General features: G+C 47.1%; 1 protein-coding gene across 7 annotated transcripts in view; it reads left to right on the top strand.

The window, feature by feature from the left end:
- The window catches only part of LOC310756804 (L-amino-acid oxidase-like), a 29,792-nt gene extending 11,054 nt beyond the window's left edge, over window positions 1-18,738 (top strand). For 5 of the 7 annotated variants that reach the window (XM_083601595.1, XM_083601598.1, XM_083601596.1 and 2 more), the window contains 6 exons: window positions 4,880-5,088; window positions 10,471-10,583; window positions 13,530-13,731; window positions 16,149-16,217; window positions 16,988-17,124; window positions 17,818-18,738. In XM_083601595.1, the coding sequence (XP_083457721.1) occupies window positions 4,880-5,088; window positions 10,471-10,583; window positions 13,530-13,731; window positions 16,149-16,217; window positions 16,988-17,124; window positions 17,818-18,670 (1,583 nt within the window). In that variant the 3' untranslated portion in view covers window positions 18,671-18,738. Of the gene's footprint in view, window positions 1-4,879; window positions 5,089-10,470; window positions 10,584-13,529; window positions 13,732-16,148; window positions 16,218-16,987; window positions 17,125-17,799 lie in introns of all 7 variants that reach the window. The other 2 variants (XM_083601592.1, XM_083601593.1) reach the window with 1 other exon arrangement.
- Window positions 18,739-20,421: the final 1,683 nt, after the last annotated feature.

The raw sequence follows: 20,421 nt of genomic DNA on the forward strand, positions 1-20,421 counted from the left end.
CCGAGGTAGCACTGTATTACAAAGGAGGTCAACTACGGAATACATATTTAACACAACGTTAACAAACAAACAAAAAGCCTTAAACATTTCCCCCCAAAATTGCTAAGTGAAGTCAAATATAAAATGCACATTTAAAACAGCATAATTAACAAGAGAATAAAAGATTATCATAAGCATAACACGGCTGTTTGGCAGGCACAAAAAGATGGGGCAAAAGTTAGGGGTTTGTTGTCAGGCATAGCAATGTCCCTCTGGTCTCACAAGCAGCCTCTTTATTACAGGTTTTGGGAGTTGTAGTTCTGTGAGTGGTGAACTACAGTTCCCAGGATTTTTCCAGGAGATGTGCACTTTAATGTCTGGTGTGTACTCAGCCAAAGATGCTAAATAGCCCTGAAATTTTCAGATGGCACATGAAAAAATATGAACTCAATTCAGCTTAAGGAATCTCCATACAGATTTGCATGCAGATTTACAGCAAGACCAGGGTTCTCTACAAAGAAGCCTAATTTTTTAATATATGTCTTGGGGCACCATATTAATAATAATAGTTTTTTAAGTATCTATATCTTTTTTCCTCCTGGCAGGTTTTGGAATATTGGGGTCCAGAAAAAAATGTGGAATGTATTTTCTGATTTCGGTGTATGTGACATGAAGAGATTATAGGCACATGTAAACAAGATTTGTGCAAGCACTTCGAGCTGGCTTTGAAGTATTTTTGCTGCAGCATATCCTGTTGCCAAAGAGGCAAGCCACTTTCTTGGTTTAAAAAGCAGCTTGCCTCTTTGGCTATTGCTGTGGCAACAAAATGTAGGGGGTGGGGAGGGAAACAGTTGTTTTCAGTCAAGTCACCACTACTGAGCATACATTTGTTTAATGACAAATTCAGGCGTGATTGTCATGGAATCGTAGAGTTGGAAAGAACCCTGAGAATCACTTAGCCCAATCCCCGGCAATGCAAGAATTTTTTTTGTGCAACGTGGGGTTCAAACCCACCACCCTAAGTTTAAGAGTCCAATGCTCTACCAATTGAGCTATCTCTCTCTCTCTCTCTCTCTCTCTCTCTCTCTCTCTCTCTCTCTCTCTGTGTGTGTGTGTGTGTGTGTATGTATGTGTGTGTGTGTGATGTTTTAAATGGCCCTCAAGAAAGCTTTCAGTCCAGGGTTGATACGACTGCCAAAAGATGAAACAGGCTTGGATGCATTAACCTTAAGTAACAAGAAGTTGGCATATGTCCAATATATTTTTCACGCATGAGATGGAAAAACCCACTCAAGTTTCCTTGGCACCGTTTCTGAATGCTGTTCTTTGAGGGCATAACGCTGAAAGCAGAGATGCTAGCCAATACAGGCTCAAATTTTCGCATTACGGACCAATATAAAGCACAAACGACTAATTTCAGCACTGCATGCAAATACTGTCTTACTGCGTGATTTGCTGATGCATCTGGCAAGAACAAGAAAAAAAAATCTGTCCTTCGAGCCGGAGTCGAACCAGCGACCTAAGGATGACTTTGGCAGCAGTCTACAGTCCTCCGCTCTACCAGCTGAGCTATCGAAGGGACAAGCCTAAGGTGCTATGCCTCACCTTTTAACTGTGGGTGTGGCACCTGCTGGGCGTGGAACTGGAATTTCAATGGGAGATATTCCCTTTGAATGCCTTCCCCAGGCTTCCTTCCTCTCCGCCAGCAAGCCTAAGATCTAAAGCATGGGTAGGCAAACTAAGGCCCAGGGGATCCAGTCCAATCGCCTTCCAAATCCGGTCCACAGACGGTCCAGGAATCAGCATGTTTTTACATGAGTAGAATGTGTCCTTTTATTTAAAATGCATCTCTGGGTTATTTGTGGGGCATAGGAATTTGTTCATTCCCTTTTATATATATATATATAAAGATAGTAACAAAACTCACAAGCATAACCTTTAAAAATCCTGGGCTGGATTTAAACTAAGTCGCTGCGTTGGCAGAACTAGCACAATGGTTAGCAGGCTGTTGTGCTGAAATGTGAAAGCTTTTGAAATAAAAGACCAAGGTGAATCTCCATCCCTTCTTTTTGGGCCTGAGAAGACCACTTCTCTCCTTTAGATCAGGTATGGGAGAATTGTTTTTGTAGTGTTTGTTTGAAATATATCCCTTGCTGTAATGCGTCCCTTGTTGTAAGCTGCTTTGAGCATGGTGTGTGTGTGTGTGTAAAAATGGCATACAAATAAAATGAATGAATAAGTGAATGAATGAATGAATGAATGAACGAACGAACGAAACTTTGGCCCTCCTGATGCAGCTAAACTACAACTCCCATCAGCGTAAGCAAGCATGGCCAAGGATGATGGGAGTTGTAGTTCAGCAGCATTTGGAGGACCAAAGGTTCATCACACCTCTTCTAGATGTTTCTGGACTGTACATCATCCCTGCCCATTGAGGCTCTTAGGTGCTGTAGTTTAACAACTTCTGGATAGGCATACAGGTTCCCCATCTCTGTTAGAAGGGGTCCCCCTCATCTCAGTTCATTGACTTAACTTGCCTTCAGTGTGCATCTTATGATGATGTTGTCATCCATCATCAACAGCTGCCGCCCTTGCCTCTGCAGTGTCATGACTTTGTGCCAAGATTTCTCAAAGAATATATGGAAGCTTTCATTGAAATTCCAGTTCCATGCCCTGTAGGCCAATCACTGCCTTTTTTAAAAAAAGAAAGCCGCATCCCAAGTTAAAAAGAACAAGGCAAAGCTTTGGGCTTGTTCCTTCGATAGCTCAGCAGGTAGAGCGGAGGACTGTAGATTGTCGTCCAAGCCATCCTTAGGTCGCTGGTTCGATTCCGGCTCGAAGGACAAAGTGTTTTTGCTTGCCAGAAGTAGCTCCTGATCTCCTAATCAGTCATACACTGTGGCTTCCCTCGTCATGACTACAGTCTGGAGAAACCCTCTGAGTCATACCGAAGCCTCTAAGCCAAAATAAGATCTCATAGTTTGAAAATACCAGAATATAGTTTTCTGCACCTGGCCTTGAGACAAGTGAGTTTCAGCTCCTGTTTCAGTTGCCGGTTTGTGGACCAGCTACTGAGCCGTGCAGCACGAAACGAAAGGAGTGCTGTGTTCATTGGCAAAGGGGTAGACACTGTTCAATAAAACACTTGTCCAACTGCATCCCAGATCAAATCTGCAAGTGCTACGGCCCTTGAGAAGTGCTGCTGCTGGTGGTTGTTGTCGTGAGGAACCCCATCCCCTCAGCAGCAAGATACTGCCACTGCAGTACATTGCAAAAGCAAATCTTCAAAGCAGAGAAGCTGCTTGGAGGAGAGTAACCAAGACCCTGCAAAACAAACAAGCAGCAGCTACGCATGTATTGCACAGCTGGTGCCTGGGGAAACCAGGACTATTGGAGTCTGACTCAGGAGAGGGGAGCATGGATTTGTGGGGACCTGTACCAGCCAGGAGGTGAGAATCAGAGGCAGGGGAAGCTTCAGAGCTGGAGGAAGAAGAGGAAGAAGCAGGTCAGGCAAGTGAAGGGCCGGAGGCTTCCCGAGCCTCTCCTGCAACACTGTCTCCCAGAACCAGGAGCAAACGGATGTGGAAAGAGCAGAGGCATGTGTGCAGCCTGTCGTGGGGAGGTGCATAAGCTGGTGAAGGGGGCATGGCCCCCTGTTGCTGAAATTCCTTCGTAGAGCGTAGAATAGCTGCCTAGATACAAGGCTGGTGTGTGCAGGTATTCGGAGCCGTGGAAACTACTGTAAGTGTCAGCTTTGACAATGAAGAGCTAACTATCTTCCGTGGGCATTCATGTGGTTGACAAGATATCAGAAGAGAGAGGAAAGTGCCCTCACATCTTTCCTTGTATGTTTCCCATGGGCACCTCGTTGGCCACTGTTAGAACAAGCCACTCTTCTTCTTCTTCTTCTTCGGCGATCACTTGTAGCCAAGTAAGCTTGTCTTCCATGAAATCAGTTTTAGCAGTAGGTCTGTAAGTGACTGTGGAGGCCAATTCTGGATCCACACGTCCTTCCACAGTGGGGACATTGGTGGGAGTTGATCACGGTGAGGGTTTGCCAAGTGTGCCTTCCTCTTAGCATGTTTCTCCCTTTCGTCCTGAGTTTGAGCGTCTTCAAAGCCCATGACACCTTTGGTAAAGGCTGTTCTCCAACTGGAGCGCTCTCAGGCCAGTGTTTCCCAGTGTTTATACTACATTTCTTTAGATTTGCCTTTGAGAGAGTCTTTAAACCTCGTTAACCACCAGCATTGTACTTTCCATTTTTAAGTTCAGAATACAGTGGTACTTCGGGTTAAGTACTTAATTCGTTCTGGAGGTCTGTTCTTAACCTGAAAATGTATTTAACCTGAAGCACCACTTTAGCTAATGGGGCCTCCTGCTGCTGCCGTGCCACCAGAGCGCAATTTCTGTTCTCATCCTGAAGCAAAGTTCTTAACCTGAAGCACTATTGCTGGGTTAGCGGAGTCTGTAACCTGAAGCGTATGTAACCTGAAGCGTATGTAACCTGAGGTACCACTGTAGAGTACAGTGGTACCTCGGGTTAAGAACTTAATTTGTTCTGGGGGTCCGTTCTTAACCTGAAACTGTTCTTAACCTGAGGTACCACTTTAGCTAATGGGATCTCCCGCTGCCGCCGTGCAATTACTGTTCTCATTCTGAGGTAAAGTTCTTAACCCGAGGTAATATTTATAGGTTAGCCGAGTCTGTAACCTGAAGTATCTGTAACCTGAAGCGTCTGTAACCCGAGGTACCATTGTAGTTGCTTTGGAAGACGATAATCAGGCATCTGCACGACATGACCAGTCCAACGGAGTTGATGTTAAAGAATCAAGCCATTAAAACAGATCCAGCAAGACTCTTCTTATGTTCTTAGGCTGTTGATGTTTGTGTGTCTTCTTAGTGCTTCTGGGCCTTGCCGCTCTGCTCCTGCTGCGGAAGAGCACGCCCAGCCCCTTGGAGAGATGTTTTGAGGATCCAGAATATGAGAGGCTGCTGGATATCGCTAAGGACGGGCTGGGCAAAACTGAAGAACCGAGACGGATTGCGATTGTGGGAGCCGGGGTTGCTGGACTTACAGCTGGGAAAGTGCTGCTGGACGCTGGACACAAGGTGATGGGGCCAAGGAGAAGGGGAGGCCTTGGCTGGGTGAGAAGCAAGGGAGGTGAGGCAGGGGTTGCATAATAATAGCAATTTTTTATTTGTACTCTGCCCGTCTGACTGGGTTGCCCCAGCCACTCTGGGCGGCTTCCAACATACAGTATATAAAAACATAATGAAACATTACAAAGCTTATCTGATGGGAGGGTGTTCCACAGGGTGGGTGCCACTACCGAGAAGGCCCTCTCTCTGGTAGCCCACTTTCCTGTAAGTCAAGCCCAAATCCCGCCCCCTTGATTCACAATCTTCAGCCAACCTTGCCCAAACTCTTATCTCGCTCAGGATGATTGGATTTAAAGACACAAGGCAGTGTTTAAGATCAGGCTGATCCAGTCTCTGAGGCAACACCAGAGTGGCCCTACCAAATGATAAAAAAATTGGGACAATGGTTTCTGCAAACGGGTTTGCAAGCCGGGAAAAGAAAACGATGGACGTTTATGAAATATGGATTGTTGTTTAGCCATCCCGTGCATATTCTGGGGGAAACCAAGGGGTTGCTTCCAGTGTGACCTGGTGCAGATGTAATCCTGATTTCTTGCAAACGACAGTTAAAGCAAGCACTGGGAATGCACCTGAATAGGAACCATAGCTAACCTCGGCGTATATGTAATGCTAAACCATGGTTAAAGGCAGTGCTTTTTTTCTGGGGGGTACACATGCCCCTAAACATTTTGTGAATCTAAGTTTGGCCTCATTGAAGGGCACTATTTCAATATGAGTAGGAAAATGAGAGTACCCCTGAACATTTTTTTTAAGAAAAAAAGCACTGGTTAAAGCCAACAAGGCAGAATTTGTCCTCAGAAGGGATTGAGGGAATAGGAGGAGGACGGTATGTGTGTTCCTGAGACTGTCTTCCAGTTTTCAAGCCCTGGTCTTTATAGAGCCAGGTTTACATTTCAAAGTACCAAGCCTGGCATCTTCAGGCAGATGCTGGGGACACAGCACTCTGGAAGGGACTATAATTGATCCTTGCCTTGGGCTCCCATTTAGACAAACATTTGCTCCAGACGATTGGGCTTGGGAGCTGCTGTTTTAATTTCCCACAGTGCTCCTGACACAGCATCCCTCCACGGTATTGTGGGAAATTAAAAAGGTGTCCCCCTTTCTGGTGCCTGAGAATACAGAGGATAGCCTTTCTTAATAATAATAATAATAATAATAATAATAATAATAATAATAATAATAAATTTTATTTATACCCCGCCCTCCCCAGACAAGGCTGGGCTCAGGGCGGCTAACAACCAATAATAAAAACGAGTTGAATGAATACAACTTAAAAACAATATTAAAATACAACATTAAAACATTAAAATGCAGCCTCATCACAGGAGGAGAAAGGAAAAAAGAAAGAGGGGGAGGGAATCAAATTGACTCCAAGCCAAAGGCCAGGCGTAACAACTCTGTCTTATAGGCCCTGCGGAAAGAAATCGGATCCCATAGGGCCCTGGTCTCATGAGACAGAGCGTTCCACCAGGCCGGAGCCAGTGTTGAAAAGGCCCTGGCTCTGGTTGAGGCTAATCTGACTTCCTTAGGGCCCGGGACCTCTAGGGTGTTGCTATTTATGGACCTTAAGGTCCTCCGTGGGGCATACCGGGAGAGGTGGTCCTGTAGGTACAAGGGTCCTAGGCATAATGATATGGTCTCTACAGCATATACAGCTTTCATCATGGTGGCACCTGTCAACGTTGTACTCTCGAAATGTTCTAGACTACAGCTCCCATCATCCCACTCTGGCTGGGAGCTGATGGGAGTTGTATTCCCAAAAATCCGGAGCCTCGCTTTCCTCAGCATAGTTTGCTGAGGTTCAGGGGCTGGGTTGTTCCAATAGCAGCCTTACTCTTCTAGGGGATGCTGGCTCCACTTGAGACCCAGGTGCGAGTAGAAAAACAAGAGCTTCACTCAGCCTAGATTCCCCGTCTGCCTGCCCCCCCCCCGCCCTCTGCTCCTGCAGAGCAGGCTCATTCCAGTCCAATAACGTTTGCTATATACTTTCCCCCCATCAACAGGGCCAACTGGCAGGACTTAATTACTATTTTCTGCTGCAGGGCAAGCTTATGAAAAACAAATGAAAAAACTGGGTGGGCCATGGAGTGTGCAGTTGCACAAACCGCCAGGCAATTAACTATGTAGATGGCAGGCACGATCGCTTCCTTTGTTGTTTTTGCAAATCTTGCAAGCCTCTGTTTTATTGGTGACCTGCCATGCCACAATGTGCAAGACATATTCAAGAGAATGGGGAAGGTAGATAGCTAGGGTGTTGAATTTGGCCCTCTGGGCTTCTACATCTGGCCCTCAAAATTCTCCCCGGCTACATCCCTGCATTAGGGATGCGGGTGGTGCTGTGGGTTAAACCACCACTTGCTGATCAGAAGGTCAGCGGTTTAAATCCCTGCGACGGGGTGAGCTCCCGTTGCTTGGTCCCTGCTCCTGCCCACCTAGCAGTTCGAAAGCACGTCAAAGTGCAAGTAGATAAATAGGTACCGCTCCGGCGGGAAGGTAAACGGCGTTTCCATGCGCTGCTCTGCTTTGCCAGAAGCAGCTTAGTCATGCTGGCCACATGACCCGGAAGCTGTATGCCGGCTCCCTCGGCCAGTAAAGCGAGATGAGCACTGCAACCCCAGAGTCGGCCACGACCGGACCTAATGGTCAGGGGTCCCTTTACTTTTACATCCCTGCATTGCACAAGTGTTTTTGCTTGGCTGGATTGCATCTGGTTCAGTATAAAGGCAGCTTCCTATGCCATGCATGGGAATGGAGATCCAGAATATGTCAGGATCACCCATGTATTTTTGACCCCAAATCGGTTGACACTTTGCCAAGGAGCTAACCAAGGCACAACAGCCTGGTTTCCCAACAGAGCAGTTGCCAATGAGTCAGATCTCGTGGCTTTATTTATACAGGTGCATCTGTTCTGAAGCAGAGTTGTAATCATAACCAGAAAAACAGACCTTTCCCTCAGGGACCTTGGGTAATCTCTGACAAACAGTTCCTCCAGAATGTGACGTTTTCAAGATGTTAGCTGATTGAAAGCACCGGGCCACAGAACAGAATTCACCTACCTGTCTCCTGACCTGTTTTTCCCAATTTTGTTTTGGAGCTAGCTCCGACCCCCCGCCAAAATTTGTTCTGTTGTCTGCCCTCCTAACCCAGGACCAGACATCTGTAACGCAGCAGAGCATGCAAAGATCCTCACTGGTGTCTGTGTGCGTCCTGGTGTGTGCAAAAGATCTGTTGATCGGGGCACTAATCCAGCACTGACCTTAGAAAGGAGAGCAAAGGAAGAGACATCTCTGACGTTGCAGACATAGGAGCGTAGGAAGCTCTCCTTTGCTGAACCAGACTGAAATATACTCAGAGTCGAGAGTAGATTTCATGCTCTTTATTCAGCTCATAGTGGTGAGGAGGAATGAAAGTTTCCCCAAAGTATCTGCTTTATATACATTATTTACACAATGGGCTGCACATGATTGGCTAATTCCAGAATTCTCCTGTAGGCCAATCAGGTTGTGGATTCACTTCCATCTGGAGCTGGATTGGGTGGCTCCTGCAGACCAATCATACTGCTGCATTGTTCTAGGACCAATCAGACTGCTGCATTCTGAATCCTCTTGTTCTAGGACCAATCAGACTGCTGCATTTTGGATCCTATTCAACTCAGTACATAACACAGACCCATGGTCCTCCTAGCTTAGGATTGTTTACTGAGCAGCTCTCCAATATTTTAGACAGAGGGTCTTTCCCAACCGTACTCGGAGATGGTGGGGATTGAACCTGAGATCTTCTGCATGCAAGGGAGATGCACTGCTGCTGAGCCATGCCCTGTCCCCAGATAAAGTGGAAAAACTTGACCTTGCTCTTGTACAGGGAAACCCCACTGAAACAAAGCAGCAATTGCAGGCGGCTCCCCACTCAACTTGCACACAGCTGCATATAGGCAGCCACCTTAGGGAAAAGTGGTGGCTGGGAGGCAGAGCAGCAGTTGCCACTGCCTGCTGATTGGCTCTCTCCTTGGCAAGCAAGCCAATGGTGATGAGGACAATCAGCTGGCTGTAAAGGTCATGAGGAGCTAGACTCTTGGAGGGAAAGGAGTCTTGCCCACCAGCCCTCCAAAATCCAGAGCCAACACGGCTGGCATCTGCACCCTTCCAGCTGTTCTGTGCCTCCCAAGGGGAGTCTGCCCCAACCACCGAAGAAGAGCCTACACCATGGGTAGGCAAACTAAGGCCCGGGGGCCAGATCCGGCCCAATTGCCTTCTAAATCTGGCCTGCGGATGGTCCAGGAATCAGCATGTTTTTACATGAGTAGAATGTGTCCTTTTATTTAAAATGCATCTCTGGGTTATTTGTGGTGCATAGGAATTCATTCATTATTTTCCCCCAAAATATAGTCCGGCCCCCCACAAAGTCTGAGGGACAGTGGCCCGGCCCCCTGCTGAAAAAGTTTGCTGACCCCTGGCCTACACAACACAACCCAGACTTCAGCAGCAGCTGAATGCGAGTCAGCGCTCGCAAGCCCGAAGAACGCTGCCCAGTCCTTCCGACTCAGTGAACTCAAAGCTGATGTTCCTGCAAACTTGGCCATTTTGAATCTGCACTGTCCCCACTCTCTAGTAGCATCTTCTACAGAAAGATGCTTCTTGCAGTTTGAGCATCAATAATATATCAATAAGATATCCATTTCTTCTGCCCTCAGTGCCACCAGCCTAAGTCCATTCTGAGAGCAGACTTTACCCCTGAGCTTGTCCATTTTGCCAGTCCCCAGTACTGGCACCGAGCATTCCTCAACAGTGTGACTTCCAGGCAAACTTAGCAGGTAGAACATTCAGGCTAAGTAATCTGGCAGCAAGTTGATAATTGCCCTTGAATAAGAATAACACCAGCAGATCCAACGTGGCAGCAACTTCTGAAAGGTAACAGCCAATATCCAAGGCTTGTAAGTCTTAATTACAAACTCACCGGAGATGAATGAATGAAATCAGCATGAGTCAACAGACATCTCCGACACCTGAATCTGCTGGTATGATATAATTTGCTTAACCTGCCTAGAATAAGGTGCCAGTGACAAATCGTTCAGCTTTTGGCCCTCTAGGGACTACAGCTCCCATCATCCCTGACCATTTGCCATGCTGGCTGGGGCTGATGGGAGTTGCAGTCCAACACCTGGAGATTGAGGAAAGCTGCTATAATCAGGACTATAAATATTGGACTGGGTATTCTCATAAAACAAACACTTTGGCCCTTTCCCATTGGCACCTTCTTCAACATTGTTCAGTGGAGGCCGTTTTGCAAATGAATTATAGTTTATAATTATAGTTCTTCTTTTGCCCCCCCCAGGTGACAATTCTAGAAGCCAGCAGCTGTGTGGGAGGCAGGATGGAGACTTACCGTGATCCCGAGGGGGGCTGGTATGTGGATTTGGGCCCGAGGCGCCTGCCTTTCAGCCACAGGTAAGAAGGGGCAGTGATATTCCCATGGTGGTGTGTGGCTGATAACATTTGATGGGGGGAAAGAGAGTTGGTATGACAGCCACCTTCAAATGAGAGCCAGTGTGGTGTAGTGGATAAGAGCGGTAGATTCGTAATCTGGTGAACCGGGTTCACATCGCTGCGCCGCATGCAGCTGCCGGGTGACCTTGGGCTAGTCACACTTCTTTGAAGTCTCTCAGCCCCACTCACCTCACAGAGTGTTTGTTGTGGGGCAGGAAGGGAAAGGAGAATGTTAGCCGCTTTGAGACTCCTTCGGGTAGTGATAAAGCGGGATATCAAATCCAAATTCTTCTTCTTCAAATAGAGGGAGGGCTGTCACATAGGAGGCGAAAGGAGCTTGTTTCCTGCTGCTCCGGAGGGTAGGGCCTGAACCAATGGATTCAAAATGGCAAGAAAGGACATTCCCACTAAATATTAGGAAGAGCTTTCTGATGGTAAGAGCTGTTTGACAGTAAAACAGACTTATCTCAGAAGGTGGTGGACTCTCGTTCATTGCAGGTTTTTAAGCAGAGGTTTGGTGGCCATCTGTCAGGGATTCTTTAGCAGCGATTCCTACGTTGCAGAGGGTTGGTCTAGATGAACTTTGGGGTGTCCCTTCCAACTCTGCAATTCTGTGACTCAATGAGAACAAAATCAAGAACAAAACTGAAATGAGTCTGATGGTAAAATGCCCGTCATCATGTCATGCAGTGTGTGCAGAGACGGGAGGCGTTGTAATTTTAGGGGACCCTGTGGTGTGCAGTGGATCCCTGCGGTCACTAAATCTTAGAGTTGGAAGGGATCCCAAGGGTCATCTAGTCCAACCCCCTACAATGCAGGAATCTCAGCTAAAGCAGCCATGATAGATGGCCATCCAACCTTTGCTTAAAAACCTCCAAGGAAGGAGAGTCCACCACCTCTCATTGGAGTCTGTTCCACTGCCGACCTGCTCTTACTATCAGAAAGTTTTTTTGAATGTTTGGTCATTGCATACTTCATTCATTCATTTATTTGCATTTGTATTGTCTCCACCTTTTCCCCCAAGGAGCTCAAAGGGGCCTCCATGGTTCTCCCCTTCCCCATTTAATCCCCACAACAACACTGTGAGGTAGGTTAGGCTGAGAGGTAGTGAGTGGCTCAAGGTCACCCAGTGGACTTTGTGGCTGAGTGGGGATTTGAACCCTAGTCCCCCAGGTCCTAGTCCGACACTCTAACCATTACACCACGCTGGCTCTTCTGCACTACAACTTCCCCTGCATGATCAAAGTCAGCAGAAGTGGAGTGTCCAGTTTCAGAGGGAGAGGGCATGTACTGCCCTCAGTCTCATCATGTCCCCAAATGTAGCACCTTACCTTTGCCCCATAGGAATGGATAACAGCCATTCCCCCATATGTCAGGATGCAAAAGTCCACTGATACGATTGGGTAAGAGTTGAACCCGTTCCTTATCTCTTGCTGATCTCAGCCATTATGAATTCAGCCTTTCTGTTTCTGGGGCTGTGCTTCTTGGTCATGCTAGAGTGTGACAGAATATTTGAAACCAGCTTTTGGGGGAAAGAGAGACAGACAGACAGACAGACAGACAGACAGACAGACAGACAGACAGAAAGAGATTGCTCCAGCAACAGGCCATATGATTGCCAGGTTGCAAGCTTGAGATATTCCCCTTTGAACTTTGTTTCCGCTCTTGAATCAGGAGAAGAGACAGTTGGGGCTTCCCCCTGTTTTGTTTTCCTCTAGTCCACACCCTTTCCCACCTGCTGGGATCCAGCTTGTTACAGCAGGTGTGGAGGGGATGGGAGGATAAGGGGGGGGGGGGAGAAGCCACATCCCTTTCATCTCCTGTTCCAGCAGCAGAATTTAAAGGCAGCTCTCCAGGTTGCAACCTAGCCAGCGACTGTCCAGTTCTGTGGGAGTGGGAAGCTCCCAGGGGGAAGTGATAAGCTTTCAGCACCTTGGACAGCTCCAATGAGTCCTGCTAAGGCAAGCGGCTACCTGAAATGTTGTCTGTGCAGAGAGCTAATAGCAAGGGAAGCCTTGTGTAGGCTGATCAAACCTGGTAGGCTCTGCCAGCCTAGAGGTGCTGGCTGGGTAGTTAAAGGGCCCTCAGCTTATTTTAAAGTCTTTGGCTTCTGTGAGGTTGGGACGACAGAAGTATTGAGAGGACCCTGCTTTTGGGAGGTTGGAAAGACAGAGATACTGCAGGGAATGATGGCAGGCCTGTGTTTCCAGAAGGCCTCTGGTGTGTTTGGGTTTGTTTTGGGGGTTGTTTTGCCTGTTTATTTATGGAATTTATATGCTGCCCTTCTTCTAAGGAGTCCAGGGTGGCAAACATGTATACAATTTAAAAACAGGAACAAAGAGAAATGTTATAAAACAGATCAAAACATAATAAAAAAGAATTAAAAACATCTAAAAGGTGTTACAATTTTAAACCTTCTAAAAGCAACTGCAGTGAAAAACACACATTCATCTCGAGAATGCCAGGAACATTCTTCTTCAGACACCAAATTCCTGTGTAAGCAGGAACCTTTTCAAATCTCTCCTTGATGGAGACAGGAACACCTCACTGTGTAGCACATTCCACAACCTGGGGACCACCACTGAAAAGGCCCTGTCATGGATGAGGACCAGCCTGTGAATGAGATGCTGGTGGTTCTTTGAGGAGGTTTTCCGAACCCTTTCCTCATCAAAGTTCTCCACCCTAAACAGTAAAGTCTCTGATGGGACATGGGTCAGACCCTGGTAGACTATGGCAACGGAACAGGAGGCACAATAAGGGAACAAACTATGCAGAAAAGCTAAACACGGGAAATCAAAGACTAATGGCATAATAAACACACCCCTTTATGTTTAATACCCATTCTTCCCCTCTGTTACCATCTTTCCCCCCTCTGATCCGCCCATTGCTCTCTCTACCTCCATGCAGAATTGTCCGGGAATATGTTGCAAAATATGGCCTGAAATTAAACCATTATTCAGACGGCAATGGCAATGCCTGGTACCTGGTGAACAATATCCGAGCCAGAGTCAAAGAGGTGGAGAAGAATCCAGACATTCTGGGATACCCTGTAGATCCCTCTGAACGTGGGAAGTCTGCTGTGGAGCTGTATTATGAAGCGTTGAAACCGGTGAGTTTCTTTTTGTAAACTGTTTTGAGTAGTGTATAAATTTTATGAAACAAATGAGAGTGTGTGCATGCATGTGTTTGTGAACACAGTTGCCAACAGGTTAGCAGGGAGCCATACCAGCCTGCCAGAGGGGTATCTGTGCTACTGTGCTGCAGCAAAAACTGTCAGGAGACCTGTGGTACCTTAAAGACTAACACTTTTTAGTGTGACATTGACACATACTCTATCCATCTATCTGTCTATCATCATCTATCTATCTATCATCTCTATCTATCATCTATCTATCTATCTATCTATCTATCTATCTATCTATCTATCTATCATCTATCTATCATCTATCTATCATCTATCTATCTATCATCTATCTATCTATCTATCTATCTATCTATCATCTATCTATCTATCATCTATCTCTTCTTCTTCTTTGGCGATCACTCGTAGCCGAGAAAGATTGTCTTCCGTAAACACGGTTTTAACAGTGAGTCTGTAAGTGACTGTGGAGGCCAATTCTGGATCCACACGTCCTTCCACAGTGGGGACATTGGTTTCCAGGCGGGAGTTGATCACGGTGTGGATTTGCCAAGCATGCCTTCCTCTTAGCATGTTTCTCCCTTGCGTCCTGAGTTCGAGTGTCTTCAAAGCCCATGACACCTTTGGTAAAGGCTGTTCTCCAACTGAAGCACTCGCAGGCCAGTGTTTCCCAGTTGTCCGTGTTTATACTACATTTTTTCAGATTTGCCTTGAGACAGTCTTTAAACCTCTTTTGTTGACCACCAGCATTACGCTTTCCATTTTTAAGTTCAGAATAGAGTAGTTGCTTTGGAAGACCACACACACACACACACACACACACACACACACACACACGTTGTCTGTAAAGGGGCATAGTTGTACACAATGGTGCCAGAGGGAAGTGAAATGTAAGAAATCTCGACAGTGAGAATTCAATTAGACCTAGAACATATGTGTGGCTCCCAACAAAAAAACCACAATGCAACATCAAACACTAAAAGCTTCCCTGAACAGGGCTGCCTATGTGTCTTTTAAAAATCACATAGCTGTTTATCTGTTTGACATATGATGAGAGGGCATTCCGCAAGGCGGGTACCACTACCGAGAAGGCCCTTTGCCTGGTTCCCTCTAGCCTCACCTCTTGCAATGAGGAAGCACCAGAAGGCCCTGGGAGCTGGATCTCAGTGTCCGGGCTGGACAGTGCGTGTGGAGATGCTCCTCCAGGTATACAAGGCTGAAGCTGTTTTTTATTTATTTTTGTTTTTATTTTATGTTGTAAACTATGTGATATTTGGCTGAAGGGTGGTATACGTTGTTGTTTAGTCGTGTCCGACTCTTCGTGACTCCATGGACCAGAGCACGCCAGGCACTCCTGTCTTCCACTGCCTCCCGCAGTTTGGTCAAACTCATGCTGGTAGCTTCGAGAACACTGTCCAACCATCTCGTCCTCTGTCGTCCCCTTGTGCCCTCCATCTTTCCCAGCATCAGGGTCTTTTCCAGGGAGTCTTCTCTTCTCATGAGGTGGCCAAAGTACTGGAGCCTCAGCTTCAGGATCTGTCCTTCCAGTGAGCACTCAGGGCTGATTTCCTTCAGAATGGATAGGTTTGATCTTCTTGCAGTCCATGGGACTCTCAAGAGTCTCCTCCAGCACCATAATTCAAAAGCATCAATTCTTCGGCGATCAGCCTTCTTTATGGTCCAGCGCTCATTTCCATACATCACTACTGGGAAAACTGTCGGGAATTCAAGCCCATATCAGGAGAAACTGGCAACAATCCCAGGCACCCGGCTTGATTCCCTGTTGACCTCCCTGGCTGCATTCCCCAGCAAATGCAGGCTAGGTCTCGATCGGCGATTCTTCTCAAACGTGAGAAGAACACACCCCCTCTTTCCTGCCCCCTGGTAGGGGAAAGAGATAGACAGAAACGTATTTACATGCCTTTATTTCTTTCTTTGCAGCGTTATAAAAAACATGACTGCTCTCTTCAATCTCCAGCAGTGTAGTGACAAACACTTCCTGCACTTCCTGGACAGGAACAAACGGAAGAGCTCATATTACACTCTGAGCTAATTCCGGTGCTTCGCACTGTGAATTGACTGTCCCTCTGTTTCCCACGGGCAGTCCCAACATTCCCATCATGTTTACTTTTCAAGCTAGCACTTTGCAGCTGCATTGCTTCAATATCGTAACATGGCTTTCACTATACGGACCTTTGTTGGCAAGGTGATGTCTCTGCTTTTTAAGATGCTGGGTGGTATATAAGTCTAAAATAAAATAATAATAATAATAATAATAATTTATCCTTCTGTTTCTCTAAACCTGAGGTTGATGGGGAGAAAAGGAGGACACCCTTTGCCATTCAAGGATAGTCCTACAATAACCCGTCTTCGCTTGTGCCCTTCAGATAGAAGAGGACTTGGCGAGATCAAACTGCAGCCATGTGCTTGAAAAATACGATGCCTATTCTCTCAAGGTGCTCGGTTTTATTGATATACGTGGGTGATATTTGCTGTTCGTGGCACGGATCTGCTTCTCCCTCTTTTTATATATATTACATTACTTTGTGCAATTGAGAGCCCCATTCGATGATACACAAGACATGGAAATGCTCCTGCTTGTGCAATGCTGTGATTTGCATCTCTCCAGCCCCATCTCACTTTACTGGCTGTTGGAAATAGCAAAGGGACAGAGAGCAGTGGCAGTTCCATGTCTGGTTTGGCACTTTTAAGTGCAGACCTCTCCATCCATTCATAATTCATATGAGTCTGTTCTGGCCAAACTAAACTACAAGCATTGGCCCAAGTTCATGTAGGTTTGCAAAAACCTTCCATTTCTGCCACCAGGGGGCAGCAGATTGCTACCATGTGTATAATGACTGCAATAAAAAAAAGCCAGTTTGTTTAATTGAATTCAATTATTTCGAAACATTCAATTTCAAAGTCTAGAGTACAATTTTTTAAAAGTCAACACCTGAAATTTGGATTTTGGAATAAAACTCATGCTTTGAGAAGTGGGACGGAAAATTGTTAAGCTTTCACAAGGAAAACTCATCATTTGAGTTTTGACATTGAAACGTCTATGTTGAAATTTGGAACACGGTTTTCAAAAGTTGTTAGCTTAGTTGTTTTTAATTTAGGGTATACGGCAGCCTTTGAATTTTAGGCAAAGATGTGTTTAAGCTCTATCAATATTTCCACTTGAGCGCAGCCATATTATTCCTCATATACTCTTCCACCTTCACAGGCATATCTGATCGAAAAGGGAAATCTAAGCCACGCAGCCATCCGAATGATTGGAGACCTGATTAACCTGAGCGCGGAGTTTTCCCGCAGTTTCATTGAATTCCTCCGAGAAGTTTTCCTGTTTACCCGTGAAAAGAGGTAATGAAAGCCGGTTGCATAGGTGCTGACTCCCTGGGAGAAATTCCCCATGAAGGGGAATTTACTTTTCAGTACTCTGCTAAACTGGGGCGCGGGTGGCGCTGTGGGTTAAACCACAGAGCCTAGGACTTGCTGATCAGAAGGTCAGCGGTTCGAATCCCCGCGACGGGGTGAGCTCCCGTTGCTCGGTCCCTGCTCCTGCCAACTTAGCAGTTCGAAAGCACGTCAAAGTGCAAGTAGATAAATAGGTACCACTCCGGTGGGAAGGTAAACGGCGTTTCCGTGCGCTGCTCTGGTTTGCCAGAAGCAGCTTAGTCATGCTGGCCACATGACCTGGAAGCTGTACGCTGGCTCCCTTGGCCAATAAGGCAAGATGAGCGCCGCAACCCCAGAGTCGGCCACGACTGGACCTAATCATCAGGGGTCCCTTTACCTTTTTATTCTGCTAAACACATGGGAATGGGTGAAGGGATCAGAAGGTGTGGAGGGCTTGTGTGAGCAATCCCACTCCCCTACCCACATGTTTGGGACATTTCGAGAGTCGAACGGACTTCCGGAACGAATTAAGTTCGAGAACCAATATTCCACTGTATATAAATTCAATAAATAAATAAACACACACACACACACTCCTGGTAGTTGAATGAGCATGTCTAGCAGAAATGACTTCTCCAGCCTTTTCTTGACCTCCAGGTACGATGAGATCGCTGGCGGGTTCGATATGCTGCCCAGGGCTATTCACCAGTCACTCCCAGCTGGCACCGTGATGCTCAACAGCACCGTGACAGAGATCCTCAGAGAAGGGGACACGGTTTCAGTGCTCTACCATCCTTCCAGCTCTCTGGCCTCGCCGGGCACCATCCTGGCTGACTACGTCATCGTCACGTCCACGGCAGAGGCCACACGCCTCATCCGCTTCCACCCTCCCCTCTCGCCTGCCAAGACCCAGGCGCTTCGTTCTCTGCGCTCCACAGGAGCCACCAAAGTGGCCTTGGCCTGCGCTAAGAAGTTCTGGGAGGAAGAAGGAGAAGAGATCTACGGTGGAACCTCCATCAGTGACCTGCCGTCCAGGATCACCACTTACCCCAACTGCAACTTCTCCAGCGGCCTGGGGGTCATCCTGGGCTCCCAGACTTATGGGGACGACTCAGAGTTTTTCGCCCCCCTCAGCCCCCAACAGGCTGTCGAGGTGGTTCTGAGGGACTTGTCCACTATCCACCGACGCCCCCTGGAAGAGCTGAGGCGTCTTTGCAGCCGGTGGGTGGTCAAAAAATGGAACCTGGACCCCCACGCCATGGGGGCCTTCACCCTCTTCAGGCCTTACCAGCTGAGCGAACACGCTGAGGCCCTCGCCCACAAGGAGGGGAGGGTCTATTTTGCCGGAGAGCACACGGCTTTGCCACATGGTTGGATTGACACTGCGATGAAATCAGCCCTGAGGGCATCCAGGGATGTCCACTGGCATGCAGGGGCACAGGGCTGTGGTCACCAGACAGGCATTTTTGGTGATCAAGGGGGTGGCTCGGAAGTTTGTAAACCTCCTTGATCCGTTGTAAGGCTATGCCGCCTTTAAAAATTTAGAAGCAGTGAGTAAATAAAGATGACTCATCTGAATCGTTTTCGTCAGTGTTTGAAAACACATGGAATATTATTCTGTAAGCCCTTGTGAAACGGTTCACCTGCTCTTTTAAGTTGCCCCCACTCGGGTCTTTTGAATATGCCTCTACCTCTGAGTCCACATCTTCAGTTGTTGTTAGTCAGGTGGGTATCTTCCAGATGTGGCTTTGCAATGCTTCAAATTGACCTCCGTCGCCCTTAGTAATGTTATCACGTATCACATAATCAGATGTGTTTGGCTACGTAACACAATAGAAGGGTCATGCTCACCAGTTGGTTGGGATCATCCATGTGACTCATCTAGGAAGCGTCACCCTCATTCTTGCTTGCCTCACTTGATCGCAGCAATGTCATCACATACCTAATTTGTACTTGCTAAGTGATGACATCCTGTTTTTGCTTTGACTCCTGATTGCCTACTCTATGTGGCCAGTCCAGAGTGGAGAAAGCATAAAAAAACTCTCTCTGTGTGTGTATGAGAGATTATCAAGCCACTGCTGTGGCTGTAGAGGCTGATACGGGAGAGACATGTTTTGTTGCAGCTGTTGTTGTTTAGTTGTTTAGTCGTGTCCAACTCATAGAATCATAGAATCATAGAGTTGGAAAAGACCACAAGGGCCATCGAGTCCAACCCCCTGCCAAGCAGGAAACACCATCAGAGCACTCCTGTCATATGGTTGTCAAACCTCTGCTTAAAGACCTCCAAAGAAGGAGACTCCACCACACTCCTTGGCAGCAAATTCCACTGTCGAACAGCTCTTACTGTCAGGAAGTTCTTCCTAATGTTTAGGTGGAATCTTCTTTCTTGTAGTTTGGAACCATTGCTCCGTGTCCGCTTCTCTGGAGCAGCAGAAAACTCTTCGTGACCCCGTGGACCAGAGCACGCCAGGCACTCCTGTCTTCCACTGCCTCCCGCAGTTTGGTCAGACTCATGCTGGCAGCTTCGAGAACACTGTTCAAACATCTCGTCCTCTGTCGTCCCCTTCTCCTTGTGCCCTCCATCTTTCCCAACACCAGGGTCTTTTCCAGGGAGTCTTCTCTTCTCATGAGGTGGCCAAAGTATTGGAGCCTCAGCTTCACGATCTGTCCTTCCAGTGAGCACTCAGGGCTAATTTCTTTAAGAATGGATGCATTTGATCTTTTTGCAGTCTGTGGGACTCTCAAGAGTCTCCTCCAGCACCATAGTTCAAAAGCATCAATTCTTCAGCGATCAGCCTTCTTTATGGTCCAGCTCTCACTTCCATACATCACTACTGGGAAAACCATAGCTTTAACTATATGGACCTTTGCTGGCAAGGTGATGTCTCTGCTTTTTAAGATGCTGTCTTTTTAAGATGCTGTAGTTGCAGCAGCTAGGGCAGATGAAGGTGTCCGGTTGTGCTGCGGCAGATGCTTCATGGCATATCTTCTTTCTGCAGTCCTCCCTGCAGTCCTTCCTCCTCTGGTCACTGCTGTTATGCATCAGATCATACGGAAACGAGCACTTTGGGGCTTGCATATTTCTCTTCTGTTGACTTCCTACCTTCCATTTCTGCCAATCTTTGCCAGAGATAATTCAGTGTGAGAGAGAGCCAGTGTGGTGTAGTGGTTAAGAGCGATAGACTCGTAATCTGGGGAACCGGGTCCGCTTCCCCGCTCCTCCGCATGCAGCTGCTGGGTGACCTTGGGCCAGTCACACTT

Source organism: Podarcis filfolensis (genome assembly GCF_964270895.1).
Source record: "Podarcis filfolensis genome assembly, chromosome: 2".
NCBI classification, from domain to species: domain Eukaryota; kingdom Metazoa; phylum Chordata; class Lepidosauria; order Squamata; family Lacertidae; genus Podarcis; species Podarcis filfolensis.